The following is a 22,281-nucleotide window of genomic DNA, read 5'->3' on the forward strand; positions in this document are numbered from 1 at the left end:
CTTTATTAGTAGCGGATCACTGAATGTGTGATAAAATAGGTTTCTATGTCCAGTAACTTTATGCAACGTTTTGTAGCTCTGTTTTAAATATTTAGAAAATCTATAAGCGACCCGGAACTTTATGGACACCCTCTATTTACATTTATCTACACTAAAATATGTTCTATCGGTTATGATAATAGAGGATATAAAGACTCAGATATTTTTACAAAGTCATATAATTTTGCTGTAAAATTAATTCAACGTTAATTGTGTAACTTCTCAGTTATACTCATCAGTATTGTTTATAATAGACCTGGATTTAATTTTAGGATAGGTTGGGTATTATGGGTTATTCATCACAGCTTAGTCATTAAAGAAAAATAAGAATCCGTTTAGTGTACAAAAAAGCAATAAATAATCACTTTCAAAACTAACATCAGTTTTCTCGAATAGGGCCGCCACCATTGAAATGTATTCTATATTAAAAAGATCACGTAAACGAGGTTAGGTTGAGTTAAGTTGTGGTTAGGTAAGGTTTGGTTTCGGTTAGGCTAGGGTTGTTCTTTTACGAAATGTAAGCAAAACGTTTCATTTATGTATATTACTTCTATACATAAAATATTGATTACTTCGCATATACATCACCTTCATTTTTATAGATATGAAAAATTTCAATAGTAATGAGCCTCTTCTTTAAAACACTCATAGTTTGTTCTAGTACCTACTCATGTCCACATTTCCACTGATTCCGTTCACCCTCCCTTTATCCGTGTACTGCCACAGACTGTACCCCTTGGTCTTCCATGTCGAAGGGATTGTCGGTTGACTTTTCGTGGTGTAGTGGGCAATCCATAGCTTGTATTGGCTAAAGTCGTATTTCCTCCAGGCAACCTTGTTCTCCCAGTAGGAAGGTCCTGTGTAAATCCACAAGTTACTGAAACTTCCCTTCAGTCCGTCGAGAACAGCTTTCAAAACGTCCGCCATCTTGTCTTTGCTGACGTTCTGGTTGAACTGCTCTTCTACGTCAATGACGAGCATATCGTTCGCACCAAAATTGACGGATTTCAAGGCGTTTTTAATGTTCTGCACTTGAGCCTGCGCCGTGGATGTGCCACCCCTGAGGTAGTGGTAGGCCCCGGGCTGAATACCGCTTTGTTTTATCCCTCTCCAGTTGGTTGCGAAGGTGTCGTCTGTGTATGTGCCTCCCTCAGTAGCTTTGGCGATGGCGAGTTTCACTCCAGCTGCCCTTACTTCAGTCCAGTTGATCCGACCATTCCAGTGGGAAACGTCTACCACCTTGTCTTCTGCAGCTACCCAAGCCACCTATTAGTAAACCAGAGGAAATGATATTACATTGGTGTATTTTTATGCGTAACTGAAATGAAAAGTATCAATTTTATCGAACAGTTAGTCTACCTATATGTATTTATATATATATATTTGTATGTAATGTATTTGCTACATGTATTTGCTACTATAAGTAAATAAACTAGCAACTGTGAACTTATTTGATACAACTTGGAGCATTGTGACGGAGAATTTCGTAGTTTTTTCAAACGATCCTAATGTTAGTAGGTTATTACGAGATTGTTGTCGGTAGATAGTTAGTAGTTTGTTTAATTTGGATTGAGTAAATTTAGTGTTGCTAAACATGGCACAATCATTACAAACAAATAGTTGAATACACTCTTTGGCTTGTGTGTTTGTGATAGCTAAAAACATTAAAGAATTTTTTTGGAGCTAACTCAGAACTGGATACAAACTTATACAACACGTTCGTTTAGTAAATAAGTAAGCTAAGATATTAAGGGAAACAACATGAGTTTGACGAAACATAATGCACAGTAGTTCATCATATAATATAACAAACGTGTTTTTTCACTGTTGCTTATTTCCCAGCCCGGGTCAAAAAGAATCGAGATGAAATGTATGTACAGTTAGTATTGGATAAAGTAGAGTTTAACCTGACTTTTATACGCAAAAATGTATTGATGAGTAGTATTTAAAGAAAGTTAAGGACACAAAAAAAATAGATAACCAACATTCTGATGAACAGATAAGTGGACCACATCAATTCAACTGACAACACGAATAACTTAATCAGTTTATAATACGGATTATATCTTTCTAAATTACATTAGAGTACAGGACAGTTGTCAAGTTATAACATAAATATTTTCTTCGTGGAAGTCAGCAATAATTAAATCAGTTCAGCCTGGAGACGCTTTTTAATGAATATGAGCTTAAGTCTGGATGTATGGTATGTCCAAAATCGTGCTAAATATGCTTAAGAATATGAATAATAAAGTAGATTAATTAAGCCCGTAAATAAAAAAGTCTATATTGTTTTGAATACGGCCATAGTATATTATAACGTAATTGTTTTTCAAATAGTGCATTGTTAAATTGCTTATTAATTTATTTGTTTTGTTCTAGTTTTATCTTATGCAGTTTATTAGGTAATACAGTTTAAACCGAATGAGGAAAGTAAAGTTTGTATGAAATTTGTATTATTAAATTTCTAATCTTTACTATCAAATAGATCAATAATGTCTAAACATAGTAAAGAAGGCTGACTACTTTACTTGACCTTTTACTTTAAGATAAATTTGAAATCAAAAATTGTAACAAAAATAAAAAAGGTAAATGATGTTCCATACTTACAAGTGTAAATAATAGTATATACATGCAGGTCACCATCTTGAGCATAACTAACACTGAACGACCAACTAACTGTTAAATGATTTGAGATAAAAAGTGAACCAATTTATATAGGGTTATCTGACTTGCACAAGGAAAATATTCTAAACAATCACTTTGCTATAGATAATTTCATCCGTGTACTTCACACGGATTTGACATGTGTGAAGATAAACTAAGTTGTTTGCTTTCTTAAGCCTTATCAAGAACTTCACGGTGGTTCTCGGAACTAATTTCCACAGTGGTGATGCGGTATGGCAAAAAGTCCAATTGCAAGTTTCATCCGAGGTGGCTTGACTTTGCTTTTTTTTAGCATACTATCGCTCTACGCCTACTTTTACTTAGGTTTAAGTGTTATTATAGCTATGACAAAATGGTATTTTTATACCCGATAGATAAATGCATGATATTAGTATTATCGTTGGATATGGACGTGGATACTCAATGGAATTTTTTTACAAGTTTATCTAATCGTCTCACTATTATCTTCGTTTTGTAACATTACATTATACTACGTAATTGCTAATAACTAAATTACAGAGTAAAACATATAACTAAGTGTTAAGACACGTTTACACATACACATACACACATACATGCTTGTACACTGTAAGTATTTAGAGCACTTTAACTAGCTATCGGTTTTCAATTAGTAAAGTAATTAAGAAAAAGACAAATTTAGCCTGTTTGGAAGCTGTTTGAATTAAACTTACTGAAGCTATTTTTATAACGTATTTTTAACATTCACGCTTTTTTGTTGTTTTTTTAACTAGGCACTAAGAAATTTAACATTCAAGTAACAACATGGTGGCTCAAGATATAGATAAAGTGGATTTTCCAAAATAAATTTACTGTTGAGTTAAGACATTCTTCTATGGGACATTCAGTTCGTACTTAATTATGTTTTCTTTCAAATTTAAAGTATCAAATCAATCTCTACTGATGAAGTTTCTTCAAATCATTTAACGTAATGTTATAATTTGGAAAAAAATCAAGGTTAACGATTAAACACATATCAAATAACACTTTTTCTCATAAAATCCGTGATGTAGCCATGCAACGCTTTTTTAGAATCCATAAATATTGCAACCGACTCATGTATTAACCATGCCTTGGTTCTTTGTCTTGTTTCGTGATGTGGTAAAGCATGTTAATGCCATAGTTGATAGCGATAGATGTGAACAGACTATAAATACGTTGAGAGTGACACGAGACCTACAAAAGGTTAAAGGAATTTATCTTACTTAAGTAAAAATCTGAGTGTTAACAAACACGTATTTTGTACTATACTTGTTATTAATCACGATATTTTCAAATTGTTTTATAATCTTACTGTGTTCGGTTTCTTGATTAGTTTGAGCAATGACTTTTAGCTAGTTTAGAATTTTAGAAGTTTCATATTTATTAACTGTAACTTTAAGCATTGTTGGATTGTTATCTAATGGGAACCAAGAGATATATTGCTATAACATAAAATTGGTATAAATATCTTAAAAATTGCTATCACTCTTATTCCTTACTTACTCGTGTTCCTTATGGCTGTTAAAGCAGACACTTACGAAATAATACATGGTATAGAATCCTTATTAAAGAATTAGATAACATCTTGAACAACAATACTAGTGTTAGTATTATTATGTGGAGAAGGGAGAGCGAGCTGGTAAAGTGGTAAAGCGTGCGACTTCGGGTTCAAATCCCGCTAAATCCCCAATGGATTTTATCTATGTGATAATGCCGCAACCCCCAGACTGAAGTAATGTGAACAACATTCCTGGGATCGTGCATAGCGTCCTAAGACAAACAAAGTATGTGAATAAAATCAAATGGCTCCCCAACACTAGCTATTTTTTTACACTTTTAAGATAAATAAGTAATGACAGTAACAGTGTTTACAGGTAACAGTGTTTAAAGATGTTACTTTTGCTATCATGTGCATTCATCATCAGGAGAAGCCGGAGATTTCTGAAGAGTATTCCAGACTCCAGACTCCGACTAGAGAGTCAAAATTAGAGACTAGATTAGTCTCCGATTTTAAAAATTGTTCCCTCATACAAGACCATAGCGTTATGTAAACTAAGTAAGTTCCAATTGCTTAACGCAAGCAGGAACAGCGAACTAGCCCGAGATCAAGTCAAACATTAAAGCTTGCATATTCCAAGTGAGCTTTTGTTGTTTGTTCCAGTTGGGAATAAATTAATTCACAGCACAAGGCGAATATAAATGCACTTTATATCGACTTATTCAGCAACCATACATATCAAAAAAGTGAGGCGGGAAGACCACTGGTGAATATAGATACACTTTATATCGACTTATTCAGCAACCATACATATAAAAAAAGTGAGGTGGGAAGACCACTGGTGAATATAGATGCACTTTATATCGACTTATTCAGCAACCATCCATATCAAAAAAGTGAGGCAGGAAGACCACTGGTGAATATAAATGCACTTTATATCGACTTATTCAGCAACCATACATATCAAAAAAGTGAGGCAGGAAGACCACTGGTGAATATAAATGCACTTTATATCGACTTATTCAGCAACCATACATATAAAAAAAGTGAGGCAGGAAGACCACTGGTGAATATAAATGCACTTTATATCGACTTATTCAGCAACCATACATATCAAAAAAGTAAAGGCGGGAAGACCACTGGTGAATATAGATGCACTTTATATCGACTTATTCAGCAACCATACATATCAAAAAAGTGAGGTGGGAAGACCACTGGTGAATATAGATGCACTTTATATCGACTTATTCAGCAACCATACATATCAAAAAAGTGAGGCAGAAAGACCACTGGTGAATATAAATGCACTTTATATCGACTTATTCAGCAACCATACATATCAAAAAAGTGAGGTGGGAAGACCACTGGTGAATATAGATGCACTTTATATCGACTTATTCAGCAACCATCCATATCAAATAAGCTAGGCAGGTACACCATAGGTGAATATAGATGCACTTTATATCGCCTTGGATTCGGTTACCATCCAATCCATATCAATTAAACGAGGCAGGAAGACCACTGATGAATATAGATGCACTTTATATCGACTTATTCAGCAACCATACATATCAAAAAAGTGAGGCGGGAAGACCACTGGTGAATATAGATGCACTTTATATCGACTTATTCAGCAACCATACATATAAAAGAAAGTGAGGCAGGAAGACCACTGGTGAATATAAATGCACTTTATATCGACTTATTCAGCAACCATACATATCAAAAAAGTGAGGCGGGAAGACCACTGGTGAATACAGATGCACTTTATATCGACTCATTCAGCAACCATACATATCAAAAAAGTGAGGTGGGAAGACCACTGGTGAATATATTTGCACTTTATATCGACTTATTCAGCAACCATACATATCAAAAAAGTGAGGCAGAAAGACCACTGGTGAATATAAATGCTTTTTATATCGACTTATTCAGCAACCATACATATCAAAAAGGTGAGGCAGGAAGACCACTGGTGAATATAAATGCACTTTATATCGACTTATTCAGCAACCATACATATCAAAAAAGTGAGGCGGGAAGACCACTGGTGAATATAAATGCACTTTATATCGACTTATTCAGCAACCATACATATCAAAAAAGTGAGGCGGGAAGACCACTGGTGAATATAGATGCACTTTATATCGACTTATTCAGCAACCATCCATATCAAATAAGCTAGGCAGGTACACCATAGGTGAATATAGATGCACTTTATATCGACTTATTCAGCAACCATACATATAAAAAAAATTGAGCCGGGAAGACCACTGGTGAATATAGATGCACTTTATATCGACTTATTCAGCAACCATACATATCAAAAAAGTGAGGCGGGAAGACCACTGATGAATATAGATGCACTTTATATCGACTTATTCAGCAACCATCCATATCAAAAAAGTGAGGCAGAAAGACCACTGGTGAATATAGATGCACTTTATATCGACTTATTCAGCAACCATACATATCAAAAAAGTGAGGCAGAAAGACCACTGGTGAATATAAATGCACTTTATATCGACTTATTCAGCAACCATACATATCAAAAAAGTGAGGCAGAAAGACCACTGGTGAATATAAATGCACTTTATATCGACTTATTCAGCAACCATACATATCAAAAAGGTGAGGCAGGAAGACCACTGGTGAATATAAATGCACTTTATATCGACTTATTCAGCAACCATACATATCAAAAAAGTGAGGCGGGAAGACCACTGGTGAATATAGATGCACTTTATATCGACTTATTCAGCAACCATCCATATCAAATAAGCTAGGCAGGTACACCATAGGTGAATATAGATGCACTTTATATCGACTTATTCAGCAACCATACATATCAAAAAAGTGAGGCAGAAAGACCACTGGTGAATATAAATGCTTTTTATATCGACTTATTCAGCAACCATACATATTAAAAAGGTGAGGCAGGAAGACCACTGGTGAATATAAATGCACTTTATATCGACTTATTCAGCAACCATACATATCAAAAAAGTGAGGCGGGAAGACCACTGGTGAATATAAATGCACTTTATATCGACTTATTCAGCAACCATACATATCAAAAAAGTGAGGCGGGAAGACCACTGGTGAATATAGATGCACTTTATATCGACTTATTCAGCAACCATCCATATCAAATAAGCTAGGCAGGTACACCATAGGTGAATATAGATGCACTTTATATCGACTTATTCAGCAACCATACATATAAAAAAAATTGAGCCGGGAAGACCACTGGTGAATATAGATGCACTTTATATCGACTTATTCAGCAACCATACATATCAAAAAAGTGAGGCGGGAAGACCACTGATGAATATAGATGCACTTTATATCGACTTATTCAGCAACCATCCATATCAAAAAAGTGAGGCAGAAAGACCACTGGTGAATATAGATGCACTTTATATCGACTTATTCAGCAACCATCCATATCAAATAAGCTAGGCAGGTACACCATAGGTGAATATAGATGCACTTTATATCGACTTATTCAGCAACCATATATATAAAATAAATTGAGCCGGGAAGACCACTGGTGAATATAGATGCACTTTATATCGACATATTCAGCAACCATAAATATCAAAAAAGTGAGGCGAGAAGACCACTGGTGAATATAGATGCACTTTATATCGACTTATTCAGCAACCATACATTTCAAAAATCGAGGCGGAAAGACCACTGGTGAATATAAATGCACTTTATATTGCCTTGGATTCAGCAACGATCCATATAAAATAAGTGAGGCGGGTACACCACAGGTGAATATAGATGCACTTTATATCGCCTCATGTTCGGTAACCATCCAATCCATATCAATTAAACGAGGCAGGAAGACCACTGGTGAATATAGATGCACTTTATATCGACTTATTCAGCAACCATACATATCAAAAAAGTGAGGCGGGAAGACCACTGGTAAATATAGATGCACTTTATATCGACTTATTCAGCAACCATACGTATCAAAAAAGTAAGGCAGGAAAACCACTGGTGAATATAGATGCACTTTATATCGACTTATTCAGCAACCATACATATCAAAAAAGTGAGGCAGGAAGACCACTGGTGAATATAAATGCACTTTATATCGACTTATTCAGCAACCATACATATCAAAAAAAGTGAGGCGGGAAGACCACTGGTGAATATAGATGCACTTTATATCGACTTATTCAGCAACCATACATATCAAAAAAGTGAGGCGGGAAGACCACTGGTGAATATAGATGCACTTTATATCGACTTATTCAGCAACCATACATATAAAAAAAGTGAGGCAGGAAGACCACTGGTGAATATAAATGCACTTTATATCGACTTATTCAGCAACCATACATATCAAAAAAGTGAGGCGGGAAGACCACTGGTGAATATAGATGAACTTTATATCGACTTATTCAGCAACCATACATATCAAAAAAGTGAGGTGGGAAGACCACTGGTGAATATAGATGCACTTTATATCGACTTATTCAGCAACCATACATATCAAAAAAGTGAGGCAGAAAGACCACTGGTGAATATAAATGCACTTTATATCGACTTATTCAGCAACCATACATATCAAAAAAGTGAGGCGGGAAGACCACTGGTGAATATAGATGCACTTTATATCGACTTATTCAGCAACCATCCATATCAAATAAGCTAGGCAGGTACACCATAGGTGAATATAGATGCACTTTATATCGCCTTGGATTCGGTTACCATCCAATCCATATCAATTAAACGAGGCAGGAAGACCACTGATGAATATAGATGCACTTTATATCGACTTATTCAGCAACCATACATATCAAAAAAGTGAGGCGGGAAGACCACTGGTGAATATAGATGCACTTTATATCGACTTATTCAGCAACCATACATATAAAAGAAAGTGAGGCAGGAAGACCACTGGTGAATATAAATGCACTTTACATCGACTTATTCAGCAACCATACATATCAAAAAAGTGAGGCGGGAAGACCACTGGTGAATACAGATGCACTTTATATCGACTCATTCAGCAACCATACATATCAAAAAAGTGAGGTGGGAAGACCACTGGTGAATATATTTGCACTTTATATCGACTTATTCAGCAACCATACATATCAAAAAAGTGAGGCAGAAAGACCACTGGTGAATATAAATGCTTTTTATATCGACTTATTCAGCAACCATACATATCAAAAAGGTGAGGCAGGAAGACCACTGGTGAATATAAATGCACTTTATATCGACTTATTCAGCAACCATACATATCAAAAAAGTGAGGCGGGAAGACCACTGGTGAATATAAATGCACTTTATATCGACTTATTCAGCAACCATACATATCAAAAAAGTGAGGCGGGAAGACCACTGGTGAATATAGATGCACTTTATATCGACTTATTCAGCAACCATCCATATCAAATAAGCTAGGCAGGTACACCATAGGTGAATATAGATGCACTTTATATCGACTTATTCAGCAACCATACATATAAAAAAAATTGAGCCGGGAAGACCACTGGTGAATATAGATGCACTTTATATCGACTTATTCAGCAACCATACATATCAAAAAAGTGAGGCGGGAAGACCACTGATGAATATAGATGCACTTTATATCGACTTATTCAGCAACCATCCATATCAAAAAAGTGAGGCAGAAAGACCACTGGTGAATATAGATGCACTTTATATCGACTTATTCAGCAACCATACATATCAAAAAAGTGAGGCAGAAAGACCACTGGTGAATATAAATGCACTTTATATCGACTTATTCAGCAACCATACATATCAAAAAAGTGAGGCAGAAAGACCACTGGTGAATATAAATGCACTTTATATCGACTTATTCAGCAACCATACATATCAAAAAGGTGAGGCAGGAAGACCACTGGTGAATATAAATGCACTTTATATCGACTTATTCAGCAACCATACATATAAAAAAAGTGAGGCAGGAAGACCACTGGTGAATATAAATGCACTTTATATCGACTTATTCAGCAACCATCCATATCAAATAAGCTAGGCAGGTACACCATAGGTGAATATAGATGCACTTTATATCGACTTATTCAGCAACCATACATATAAAATAAATTGAGCCGGGAAGACCACTGGTGAATATAGATGCACTTTATATCGACTTATTCAGCAACCATAAATATCAAAAAAGTGAGGCGAGAAGACCACTGGTGAATATAGATGCACTTTATATCGACTTATTCAGCAACCATATATTTCAAAAATCGAGGCGGGAAGACCACTGGTGAATATAAATGCACTTTATATTGCCTTGGATTCAGCAACGATCCATATAAAATAAGTGAGGCGGGTACACCACAGGTGAATATAGATGCACTTTATATCGCCTTATGTTCGGTAACCATCCAATCCATATCAATTAAACGAGGCAGGAAGACCACTGGTGAATATAGATGCACTTTATATCGACTTATTCAGCAACCATACATATCAAAAAAGTGAGGCGGGAAGACCACTGGTAAATATAAATGCACTTTATATCGACTTATTCAGCAACCATACGTATCAAAAAAGTAAGGCAGGAAAACCACTGATGAATATAGATGCACTTTATATCGACTTATTCAGCAACCATACATATCAAAAAAGTGAGGCAGGAAGACCACTGGTGAATATAAATGCACTTTATATCGACTTATTCAGCAACCATACATATCAAAAAAAGTGAGGCGGGAAGACCACTGGTGAATATAGATGCACTTTATATCGACTTATTCAGCAACCATACATATCAAAAAAGTGAGGCGGGAAGACCACTGGTGAATATAGATGCACTTTATATCGACTTATTCAGCAACCATCCATATCAAAAAAGTGAGGCAGGAAGACCACTGGTGAATATAAATGCACTTTATATCGACTTATTCAGCAACCATACATATCATAAAAGTGAGGCGGGAAGACCACTGGTGAATATAGATGCACTTTATATCGACTTATTCAGCAACCATACATATAAAAAAAGTGAGGCAGGAAGACCACTGGTGAATATAAATGCACTTTATATCGACTTATTCAGCAACCATACATATCAAAAAAGTGAGGCGGGAAGACCACTGGTGAATATAGATGCACTTTATATCGACTTATTCCGCAACCATACATATCAAAAAAGTGAGGTGGGAAGACCACTGGTGAATATAGATGCACTTTATATCGACTTATTCAGCAACCATACATATCAAAAAAGTGAGGCAGAAAGACCACTGGTGAATATAAATGCACTTTATATCGACTTATTCAGCAACCATACATATCAAAAAAGTGAGGCGGGAAGACCACTGGTGAATATAGATGCACTTTATATCGACTTATTCAGCAACCATCCATATCAAATAAGCTAGGCAGGTACACCATAGGTGAATATAGATGCACTTTATATCGCCTTGGATTCGGTTACCATCCAATCCATATCAATTAAACGAGGCAGGAAGACCACTGATGAATATAGATGCACTTTATATCGACTTATTCAGCAACCATACATATCAAAAAAGTGAGGCGGGAAGACCACTGGTGAATATAGATGCACTTTATATCGACTTGTTCAGCAACCATACATATAAAAAAAGTGAGGCAGGAAGACCACTGGTGAATATAAATGCACTTTATATCGACTTATTCAGCAACCATACATATCAAAAAAGTGAGGCAGGAAGACCACTGGTGAATACAGATGCACTTTATATCGACTCATTCAGCAACCATACATATCAAAAAAGTGAGGTGGGAAGACCACTGGTGAATATATTTGCACTTTATATCGACTTATTCAGCAACCATACATATCAAAAAAGTGAGGCAGAAAGACCACTGGTGAATATAAATGCTTTTTATATCGACTTATTCAGCAACCATACATATCAAAAAGGTGAGGCAGGAAGACCACTGGTGAATATAAATGCACTTTATATCGACTTATTCAGCAACCATACATATCAAAAAAGTGAGGCGGGAAGACCACTGGTGAATATAAATGCACTTTATATCGACTTATTCAGCAACCATACATATCAAAAAAGTGAGGCGGGAAGACCACTGGTGAATATAGATGCACTTTATATCGACTTATTCAGCAACCATCCATATCAAATAAGCTAGGCAGGTACACCATAGGTGAATATAGATGCACTTTATATCGACTTATTCAGCAACCATACATTTAAAAAAAATTGAGCCGGGAAGACCACTTGTGAATATAGATGCACTTTATATCGACTTATTCAGCAACGATACATATCAAAAAAGTGAGGCGGGAAGACCACTGGTGAATATAGATGCACTTTATATCGACTTATTCAGCAACCATCCATATCAAAAAAGTGAGGCAGAAAGACCACTGGTGAATATAGATGCACTTTATATCGACTTATTCAGCAACCATACATATCAAAAAAGTGAGGCAGAAAGACCACTGGTGAATATAAATGCACTTTATATCGACTTATTCAGCAACCATACATATCAAAAAAGTGAGGCAGAAAGACCACTGGTGAATATAAATGCACTTTATATCGACTTATTCAGCAACCATACATATCAAAAAGGTGAGGCAGGAAGACCACTGGTGAATATAAATGCACTTTATATCGACTTATTCAGCAACCATACATATCAAAAAAGTGAGGCGGGAAGACCACTGGTGAATATAGATGCACTTTATATCGACTTATTCAGCAACCATCCATATCAAATAAGCTAGGCAGGTACACCATAGGTGAATATAGATGCACTTTATATCGACTTATTCAGCAACCATACATATAAAAAAATTGAGCCGGGAAGACCACTGGTGAATATAGATGCACTTTATATCGACTTATTCAGCAACCATACATATCAAAAAAGTGAGGCGAGAAGACCACTGGTGAATATAGATGCACTTTATATCGACTTATTCAGCAACCATACATATCAAAAAAGTGAGGCGGAAAGACCACTGGTGAATATAAATGCACTTTATATTGCCTTGGATTCAGCAACGATCCATATAAAATAAGTGAGGCGGGTACACCACAGGTGAATATAGATGCACTTTATATCGCCTTATGTTCGGTAACCATCCAATCCATATCAATTAAACGAGGCAGGAAGACCACTGGTGAATATAGATGCACTTTATATCGACTTATTCAGCAACCATACATATCAAAAAAGTGAGGCAGGAAGACCACTGGTGAATATAAATGCACTTTATATCGACTTATTCAGCAACCATACATATCAAAAAAGTGAGGCGGGAAGACCACTGGTGAATATAGATGCACTTTATATCGACTTATTCAGCAACCATACATATCAAAAAAAGTGAGGCGGGAAGACCACTGGTGAATATAGATGCACTTTATATCGACTTATTCAGCAACCATACATATCAAAAAAGTGAGGCGGGAAGACCACTGGTGAATATAGATGCACTTTATATCGACTTATTCAGCAACCATCCATATCAAAAAAGTGAGGCAGGAAGACCACTGGTTAATATAAATGCACTTTATATCGACTTATTCAGCAACCATACATATCAAAAAAGTGAGGCGGGAAGACCACTGGTGAATATAGATGCACTTTATATCGACTTATTCAGCAACCATACATATCAAAAAAGTGAGGCTGAAAGACCACTGGTGAATATAAATGCACTTTATATCGACTTATTCAGCAACCATACATATCAAAAAAGTGAGGCAGGAAGACCACTGGTGAATATAAATGCACTTTATATCGACTTATTCAGCAACCATACATATCAAAAAATCGAGGTGGGAAGACCACTGGTGAATATAGATGCACTTTATATCGACTTATTCAGCAACCATACATATCAAAAAAAGTGAGGCAGGAAGACCACTGGTGAATATAAATGCACTTTATATCGACTTATTCAGCAACCATACATATCAAATAAGCTAGGCAGGTACACCATAGGTGTATATAGATGCACTTTATATCGACTTATTCAGCAACCATACATATCAAAAAAGTGAGTCAGGAAGACCACTGGTGAATATAGATGCACTTTATATCGACTTATTCAGCAACCATACATATCAAATAAGCTAGGCAGGTACACCATAGGTGAATATAGATGCACTTTATATCGACTTATTCAGCAACTATACATATCAAAAAAGTGAGCCGGGAAGACCACTGGTGAATATAGATGCACTTTATATCGACTTATTCAGCAACCATACATATCAAAAAAGTGAGGCGGAAAGACCACTGGTGAATATAAATGCACTTTATATCGACTTATTCAGTAACCATACATATCAAAAAAGTGAGGTGGGAAGACCACTGGTGAATATATTTGCACTTTATATCGACTTATTCAGCAACCATACATATCAAAAAAGTGAGGCAGAAAGACCACTGGTGAATATAAATGCTTTTTATATCGACTTATTCAGCAACCATACATATCAAAAAGGTGAGGCAGGAAGACCACTGGTGAATATAAATGCACTTTATATCGACTTATTCAGCAACCATACATATCAAAAAAGTGAGGCGGGAAGACCACTGGTGAATATAAATGCACTTTATATCGACTTATTCAGCAACTATACATATCAAAAAAGTGAGCCGGGAAGACCACTGGTGAATATAGATGCACTTTATATCGACTTATTCAGCAACCATACATATCAAAAAAGTGAGGCGGAAAGACCACTGGTGAATATAAATGCACCTTATATCGACTTATTCAGTAACCATACATATCAAATAAGCTAGGCAGGTACACCATAGGTGAATATAGATGCACTTTATATCGACTTATTCAGCAACCATACATATCAAAAATGTGAGGCGAGAAGACCACTGGTGAATATAGATGCACTTTATATCGACTTATTCAGCAACCATACATATCAAAAAAGTGAGGCGGGAAGACCACTGGTGAATATAAATGCACTTTATATCGACTTATTCAGCAACCATCCATATCAAAAAAGTGAGGCAGGAAGACCACTGGTGAATATAAATGCACTTTATATCGACTTATTCAGCAACCATACATATCAAAAAAGTGAGGCGGGAAGACCACTGGTGAATATAGATGCACTTTATATCGACTTATTCAGCAACCATACATATCAAAAAAGTGAGGCAGGAAGACCACTGGTGAATATAAATGCACTTTATATCGACTTATTCAGCAACCATACATATCAAAAAAGTGAGGCAGGAAGACCACTGGTGAATATAAATGCACTTTATATCGACTTATTCAGCAACCATACATATCAAAAAAGTGAGGTGGGAAGACCACTGGTGAATATAGATGCACTTTATATCGACTTATTCAGCAACCATACATATCAAAAAAGTGAGGCAGAAAGACCACTGGTGAATATAAATGCACTTTATATCGACTTATTCAGCAACCATCCATATCAAAAAAGTGAGGCAGAAAGACCACTGGTGAATATAGATGCACTTTATATCGACTTATTCAGCAACCATACATATCAAAAAAGTGAGGCAGAAAGACCACTGGTGAATATAAATGCACTTTATATCGACTTATTCAGCAACCATACATATCAAAAAAGTGAGGCAGAAAGACCACTGGTGAATATAAATGCACTTTATATCGACTTATTCAGCAACCATACATATCAAAAAGGTGAGGCAGGAAGACCACTGGTGAATATAAATGCACTTTATATCGACTTATTCAGCAACCATACATATCAAAAAAGTGAGGCAGGAAGACCACTGGTGAATATAAATGCACTTTATATCGACTTATTCAGCAACCATCCATATCAAATAAGCTAGGCAGGTACACCATAGGTGAATATAGATGCACTTTATATCGACTTATTCAGCAACCATACATATAAAATAAATTGAGCCGGGAAGACCACTGGTGAATATAGATGCACTTTATATCGACTTATTCAGCAACCATAAATATCAAAAAAGTGAGGCGAGAAGACCACTGGTGAATATAGATGCACTTTATATCGACTTATTCAGCAACCATACATTTCAAAAATCGAGGCGGAAAGACCACTGGTGAATATAAATGCACTTTATATTGCCTTGGATTCAGCAACGATCCATATAAAATAAGTGAGGCGGGTACACCACAGGTGAATATAGATGCACTTTATATCGCCTTATGTTCGGTAACCATCCAATCCATATCAATTAAACGAGGCAGGAAGACCACTGGTGAATATAGATGCACTTTATATCGACTTATTCAGCAACCATACATATCAAAAAAGTGAGGCGGGAAGACCACTGGTAAATATAGATGCACTTTATATCGACTTATTCAGCAACCATACGTATCAAAAAAGTAAGGCAGGAAAACCACTGGTGAATATAGATGCACTTTATATCGACTTATTCAGCAACCATACATATCAAAAAAGTGAGGCAGGAAGACCACTGGTGAATATAAATGCACTTTATATCGACTTATTCAGCAACCATACATATCAAAAAAAGTGAGGCGGGAAGACCACTGGTGAATATAGATGCACTTTATATCGACTTATTCAGCAACCATACATATAAAAAAAGTGAGGCAGGAAGACCACTGGTGAATATAAATGCACTTTATATCGACTTATTCAGCAACCATACATATCAAAAAAGTGAGGCGGGAAGACCACTGGTGAATATAGATGCACTTTATATCGACTTATTCCGCAACCATACATATCAAAAAAGTGAGGTGGGAAGACCACTGGTGAATATAGATGCACTTTATATCGACTTATTCAGCAACCATACATATCAAAAAAGTGAGGCAGAAAGACCACTGGTGAATATAAATGCACTTTATATCGACTTATTCAGCAACCATACATATCAAAAAAGTGAGGCGGGAAGACCACTGGTGAATATAGATGCACTTTATATCGACTTATTCAGCAACCATCCATATCAAATAAGCTAGGCAGGTACACCATAGGTGAATATAGATGCACTTTATATCGCCTTGGATTCGGTTACCATCCAATCCATATCAATTAAACGAGGCAGGAAGACCACTGATGAATATAGATGCACTTTATATCGACTTATTCAGCAACCATACATATCAAAAAAGTGAGGCGGGAAGACCACTGGTGAATATAGATGCACTTTATATCGACTTGTTCAGCAACCATACATATAAAAAAAGTGAGGCAGGAAGACCACTGGTGAATATAAATGCACTTTATATCGACTTATTCAGCAACCATACATATCAAAAAAGTGAGGCAGGAAGACCACTGGTGAATACAGATGCACTTTATATCGACTCATTCAGCAACCATACATATCAAAAAAGTGAGGTGGGAAGACCACTGGTGAATATATTTGCACTTTATATCGACTTATTCAGCAACCATACATATCAAAAAAGTGAGGCAGAAAGACCACTGGTGAATATAAATGCTTTTTATATCGACTTATTCAGCAACCATACATATCAAAAAGGTGAGGCAGGAAGACCACTGGTGAATATAAATGCACTTTATATCGACTTATTCAGCAACCATACATATCAAAAAAGTGAGGCGGGAAGACCACTGGTGAATATAAATGCACTTTATATCGACTTATTCAGCAACCATACATATCAAAAAAGTGAGGCGGGAAGACCACTGGTGAATATAGATGCACTTTATATCGACTTATTCAGCAACCATCCATATCAAATAAGCTAGGCAGGTACACCATAGGTGAATATAGATGCACTTTATATCGACTTATTCAGCAACTATACATATCAAAAAAGTGAGCCGGGAAGACCACTGGTGAATATAGATGCACTTTATATCGACTTATTCAGCAACCATACATATCAAAAAAGTGAGGCGGAAAGACCACTGGTGAATATAAATGCACTTTATATCGACTTATTCAGTAACCATACATATCAAATAAGCTAGGCAGGTACACCATAGGTGAATATAGATGCACTTTATATCGACTTATTCAGCAACCATACATATCAAAAATGTGAGGCGAGAAGACCACTGGTGAATATAGATGCACTTTATATCGACTTATTCAGCAACCATACATATCAAAAAAGTGAGGCGGGAAGACCACTGGTGAATATAAATGCACTTTATATCGACTTATTCAGCAACCATCCATATCAAAAAAGTGAGGCAGGAAGACCACTGGTGAATATAAATGCACTTTATATCGACTTATTCAGCAACCATACATTTTAAAAAAGTGAGGCGGGAAGACCACTGGTGAATATAGATGCACTTTATATCGACTTATTCAGCAACCATACATATCAAAAAAGTGAGGCAGGAAGACCACTGGTGAATATAAATGCACTTTATATCGACTTATTCAGCAACCATACATATCAAAAAAGTGAGGCAGGAAGACCACTGGTGAATATAAATGCACTTTATATCGACTTATTCAGCAACCATACATATCAAAAAAGTGAGGTGGGAAGACCACTGGTGAATATAGATGCACTTTATATCGACTTATTCAGCAACCATACATATCAAAAAAGTGAGGCAGAAAGACCACTGGTGAATATAAATGCACTTTATATCGACTTATTCAGCAACCATCCATATCAAAAAAGTGAGGCAGAAAGACCACTGGTGAATATAGATGCACTTTATATCGACTTATTCAGCAACCATACATATCAAAAAAGTGAGGCAGAAAGACCACTGGTGAATATAAATGCACTTTATATCGACTTATTCAGCAACCATACATATCAAAAAAGTGAGGCAGAAAGACCACTGGTGAATATAAATGCACTTTATATCGACTTATTCAGCAACCATACATATCAAAAAGGTGAGGCAGGAAGACCACTGGTGAATATAAATGCACTTTATATCGACTTATTCAGCAACCATACATATCAAAAAAGTGAGGCAGGAAGACCACTGGTGAATATAAATGCACTTTATATCGACTTATTCAGCAACCATCCATATCAAATAAGCTAGGCAGGTACACCATAGGTGAATATAGATGCACTTTATATCGACTTATTCAGCAACCATACATATAAAATAAATTGAGCCGGGAAGACCACTGGTGAATATAGATGCACTTTATATCGACTTATTCAGCAACCATAAATATCAAAAAAGTGAGGCGAGAAGACCACTGGTGAATATAGATGCACTTTATATCGACTTATTCAGCAACCATACATTTCAAAAATCGAGGCGGAAAGACCACTGGTGAATATAAATGCACTTTATATTGCCTTGGATTCAGCAACGATCCATATAAAATAAGTGAGGCGGGTACACCACAGGTGAATATAGATGCACTTTATATCGCCTTATGTTCGGTAACCATCCAATCCATATCAATTAAACGAGGCAGGAAGACCACTGGTGAATATAGATGCACTTTATATCGACTTATTCAGCAACCATACATATCAAAAAAGTGAGGCGGGAAGACCACTGGTAAATATAGATGCACTTTATATCGACTTATTCAGCAACCATACGTATCAAAAAAGTAAGGCAGGAAAACCACTGGTGAATATAGATGCACTTTATATCGACTTATTCAGCAACCATACATATCAAAAAAGTGAGGCAGGAAGACCACTGGTGAATATAAATGCACTTTATATCGACTTATTCAGCAACCATACATATCAAAAAAAGTGAGGCGGGAAGACCACTGGTGAATATAGATGCACTTTATATCGACTTATTCAGCAACCATACATATAAAAAAAGTGAGGCAGGAAGACCACTGGTGAATATAAATGCACTTTATATCGACTTATTCAGCAACCATACATATCAAAAAAGTGAGGCGGGAAGACCACTGGTGAATATAGATGCACTTTATATCGACTTATTCCGCAACCATACATATCAAAAAAGTGAGGTGGGAAGACCACTGGTGAATATAGATGCACTTTATATCGACTTATTCAGCAACCATACATATCAAAAAAGTGAGGCAGAAAGACCACTGGTGAATATAAATGCACTTTATATCGACTTATTCAGCAACCATACATATCAAAAAAGTGAGGCGGGAAGACCACTGGTGAATATAGATGCACTTTATATCGACTTATTCAGCAACCATCCATATCAAATAAGCTAGGCAGGTACACCATAGGTGAATATAGATGCACTTTATATCGCCTTGGATTCGGTTACCATCCAATCCATATCAATTAAACGAGGCAGGAAGACCACTGATGAATATAGATGCACTTTATATCGACTTATTCAGCAACCATACATATCAAAAAAGTGAGGCGGGAAGACCACTGGTGAATATAGATGCACTTTATATCGACTTGTTCAGCAACCATACATATAAAAAAAGTGAGGCAGGAAGACCACTGGTGAATATAAATGCACTTTATATCGACTTATTCAGCAACCATACATATCAAAAAAGTGAGGCAGGAAGACCACTGGTGAATACAGATGCACTTTATATCGACTCATTCAGCAACCATACATATCAAAAAAGTGAGGTGGGAAGACCACTGGTGAATATATTTGCACTTTATATCGACTTATTCAGCAACCATACATATCAAAAAAGTGAGGCAGAAAGACCACTGGTGAATATAAATGCTTTTTATATCGACTTATTCAGCAACCATACATATCAAAAAGGTGAGGCAGGAAGACCACTGGTGAATATAAATGCACTTTATATCGACTTATTCAGCAACCATACATATCAAAAAAGTGAGGCGGGAAGACCACTGGTGAATATAAATGCACTTTATATCGACTTATTCAGCAACCATACATATCAAAAAAGTGAGGCGGGAAGACCACTGGTGAATATAGATGCACTTTATATCGACTTATTCAGCAACCATCCATATCAAATAAGCTAGGCAGGTACACCATAGGTGAATATAGATGCACTTTATATCGACTTATTCAGCAACCATACATATAAAAAAAATTGAGCCGGGAAGACCACTTGTGAATATAGATGCACTTTATATCGACTTATTCAGCAACGATACATATCAAAAAAGTGAGGCGGGAAGACCACTGGTGAATATAGATGCACTTTATATCGACTTATTTAGCAACCATCCATATCAAAAAAGTGAGGCAGAAAGACCACTGGTGAATATAGATGCACTTTATATCGACTTATTCAGCAACCATACATATCAAAAAAGTGAGGCAGAAAGACCACTGGTGAATATAAATGCACTTTATATCGACTTATTCAGCAACCATACATATCAAAAAAGTGAGGCAGAAAGACCACTGGTGAATATAAATGCACTTTATATCGACTTATTCAGCAACCATACATATCAAAAAGGTGAGGCAGGAAGACCACTGGTGAATATAAATGCACTTTATATCGACTTATTCAGCAACCATACATATCAAAAAAGTGAGGCGGGAAGACCACTGGTGAATATAGATGCACTTTATATCGACTTATTCAGCAACCATCCATATCAAATAAGCTAGGCAGGTACACCATAGGTGAATATAGATGCACTTTATATCGACTTATTCAGCAACCATACATATAAAAAAATTGAGCCGGGAAGACCACTGGTGAATATAGATGCACTTTATATCGACTTATTCAGCAACCATACATATCAAAAAAGTGAGGCAGAAAGACCACTGGTGAATATAAATGCACTTTATATCGACTTATTCAGCAACCATACATATCAAAAAGGTGAGGCAGGAAGACCACTGGTGAATATAAATGCACTTTATATCGACTTATTCAGCAACCATACATATCAAAAAAGTGAGGCGGGAAGACCACTGGTGAATATAGATGCACTTTATATCGACTTATTCAGCAACCATCCATATCAAATAAGCTAGGCAGGTACACCATAGGTGAATATAGATGCACTTTATATCGACTTATTCAGCAACCATACATATAAAAAAATTGAGCCGGGAAGACCACTGGTGAATATAGATGCACTTTATATCGACTTATTCAGCAACCATACATATCAAAAAAGTGAGGCGAGAAGACCACTGGTGAATATAGATGCACTTTATATCGACTTATTCAGCAACCATACA

At 36.2% G+C, this 22,281-nt stretch overlaps 1 protein-coding gene across 1 annotated transcript; it reads right to left on the reverse strand.

Moving 5' to 3' along the window:
- Positions 1–200: 200 nt before the first annotated feature.
- Positions 201–2,771, reverse strand: LOC128983536 (lysozyme M1-like). The gene is made up of 2 exons (XM_054402839.1): positions 2,647–2,771; positions 201–1,305 (listed from the first exon to the last, which is right to left on the reverse strand). Exons 1-2 carry the CDS (start codon positions 2,689–2,691, stop codon positions 697–699), a joined length of 654 nt encoding a protein of 217 aa, XP_054258814.1. The 5' UTR covers positions 2,692–2,771; the 3' UTR covers positions 201–696.
- Between the last annotated feature and the right edge of the window lie 19,510 nt (positions 2,772–22,281).

This window comes from Macrosteles quadrilineatus, unplaced genomic scaffold, assembly GCF_028750875.1.
Source record: "Macrosteles quadrilineatus isolate MER2022 unplaced genomic scaffold, UCM_ALF_1.0 Scaffold_1__1_contigs__length_201487025, whole genome shotgun sequence".
Taxonomy (NCBI): Eukaryota; Metazoa; Arthropoda; class Insecta; order Hemiptera; family Cicadellidae; genus Macrosteles; species Macrosteles quadrilineatus.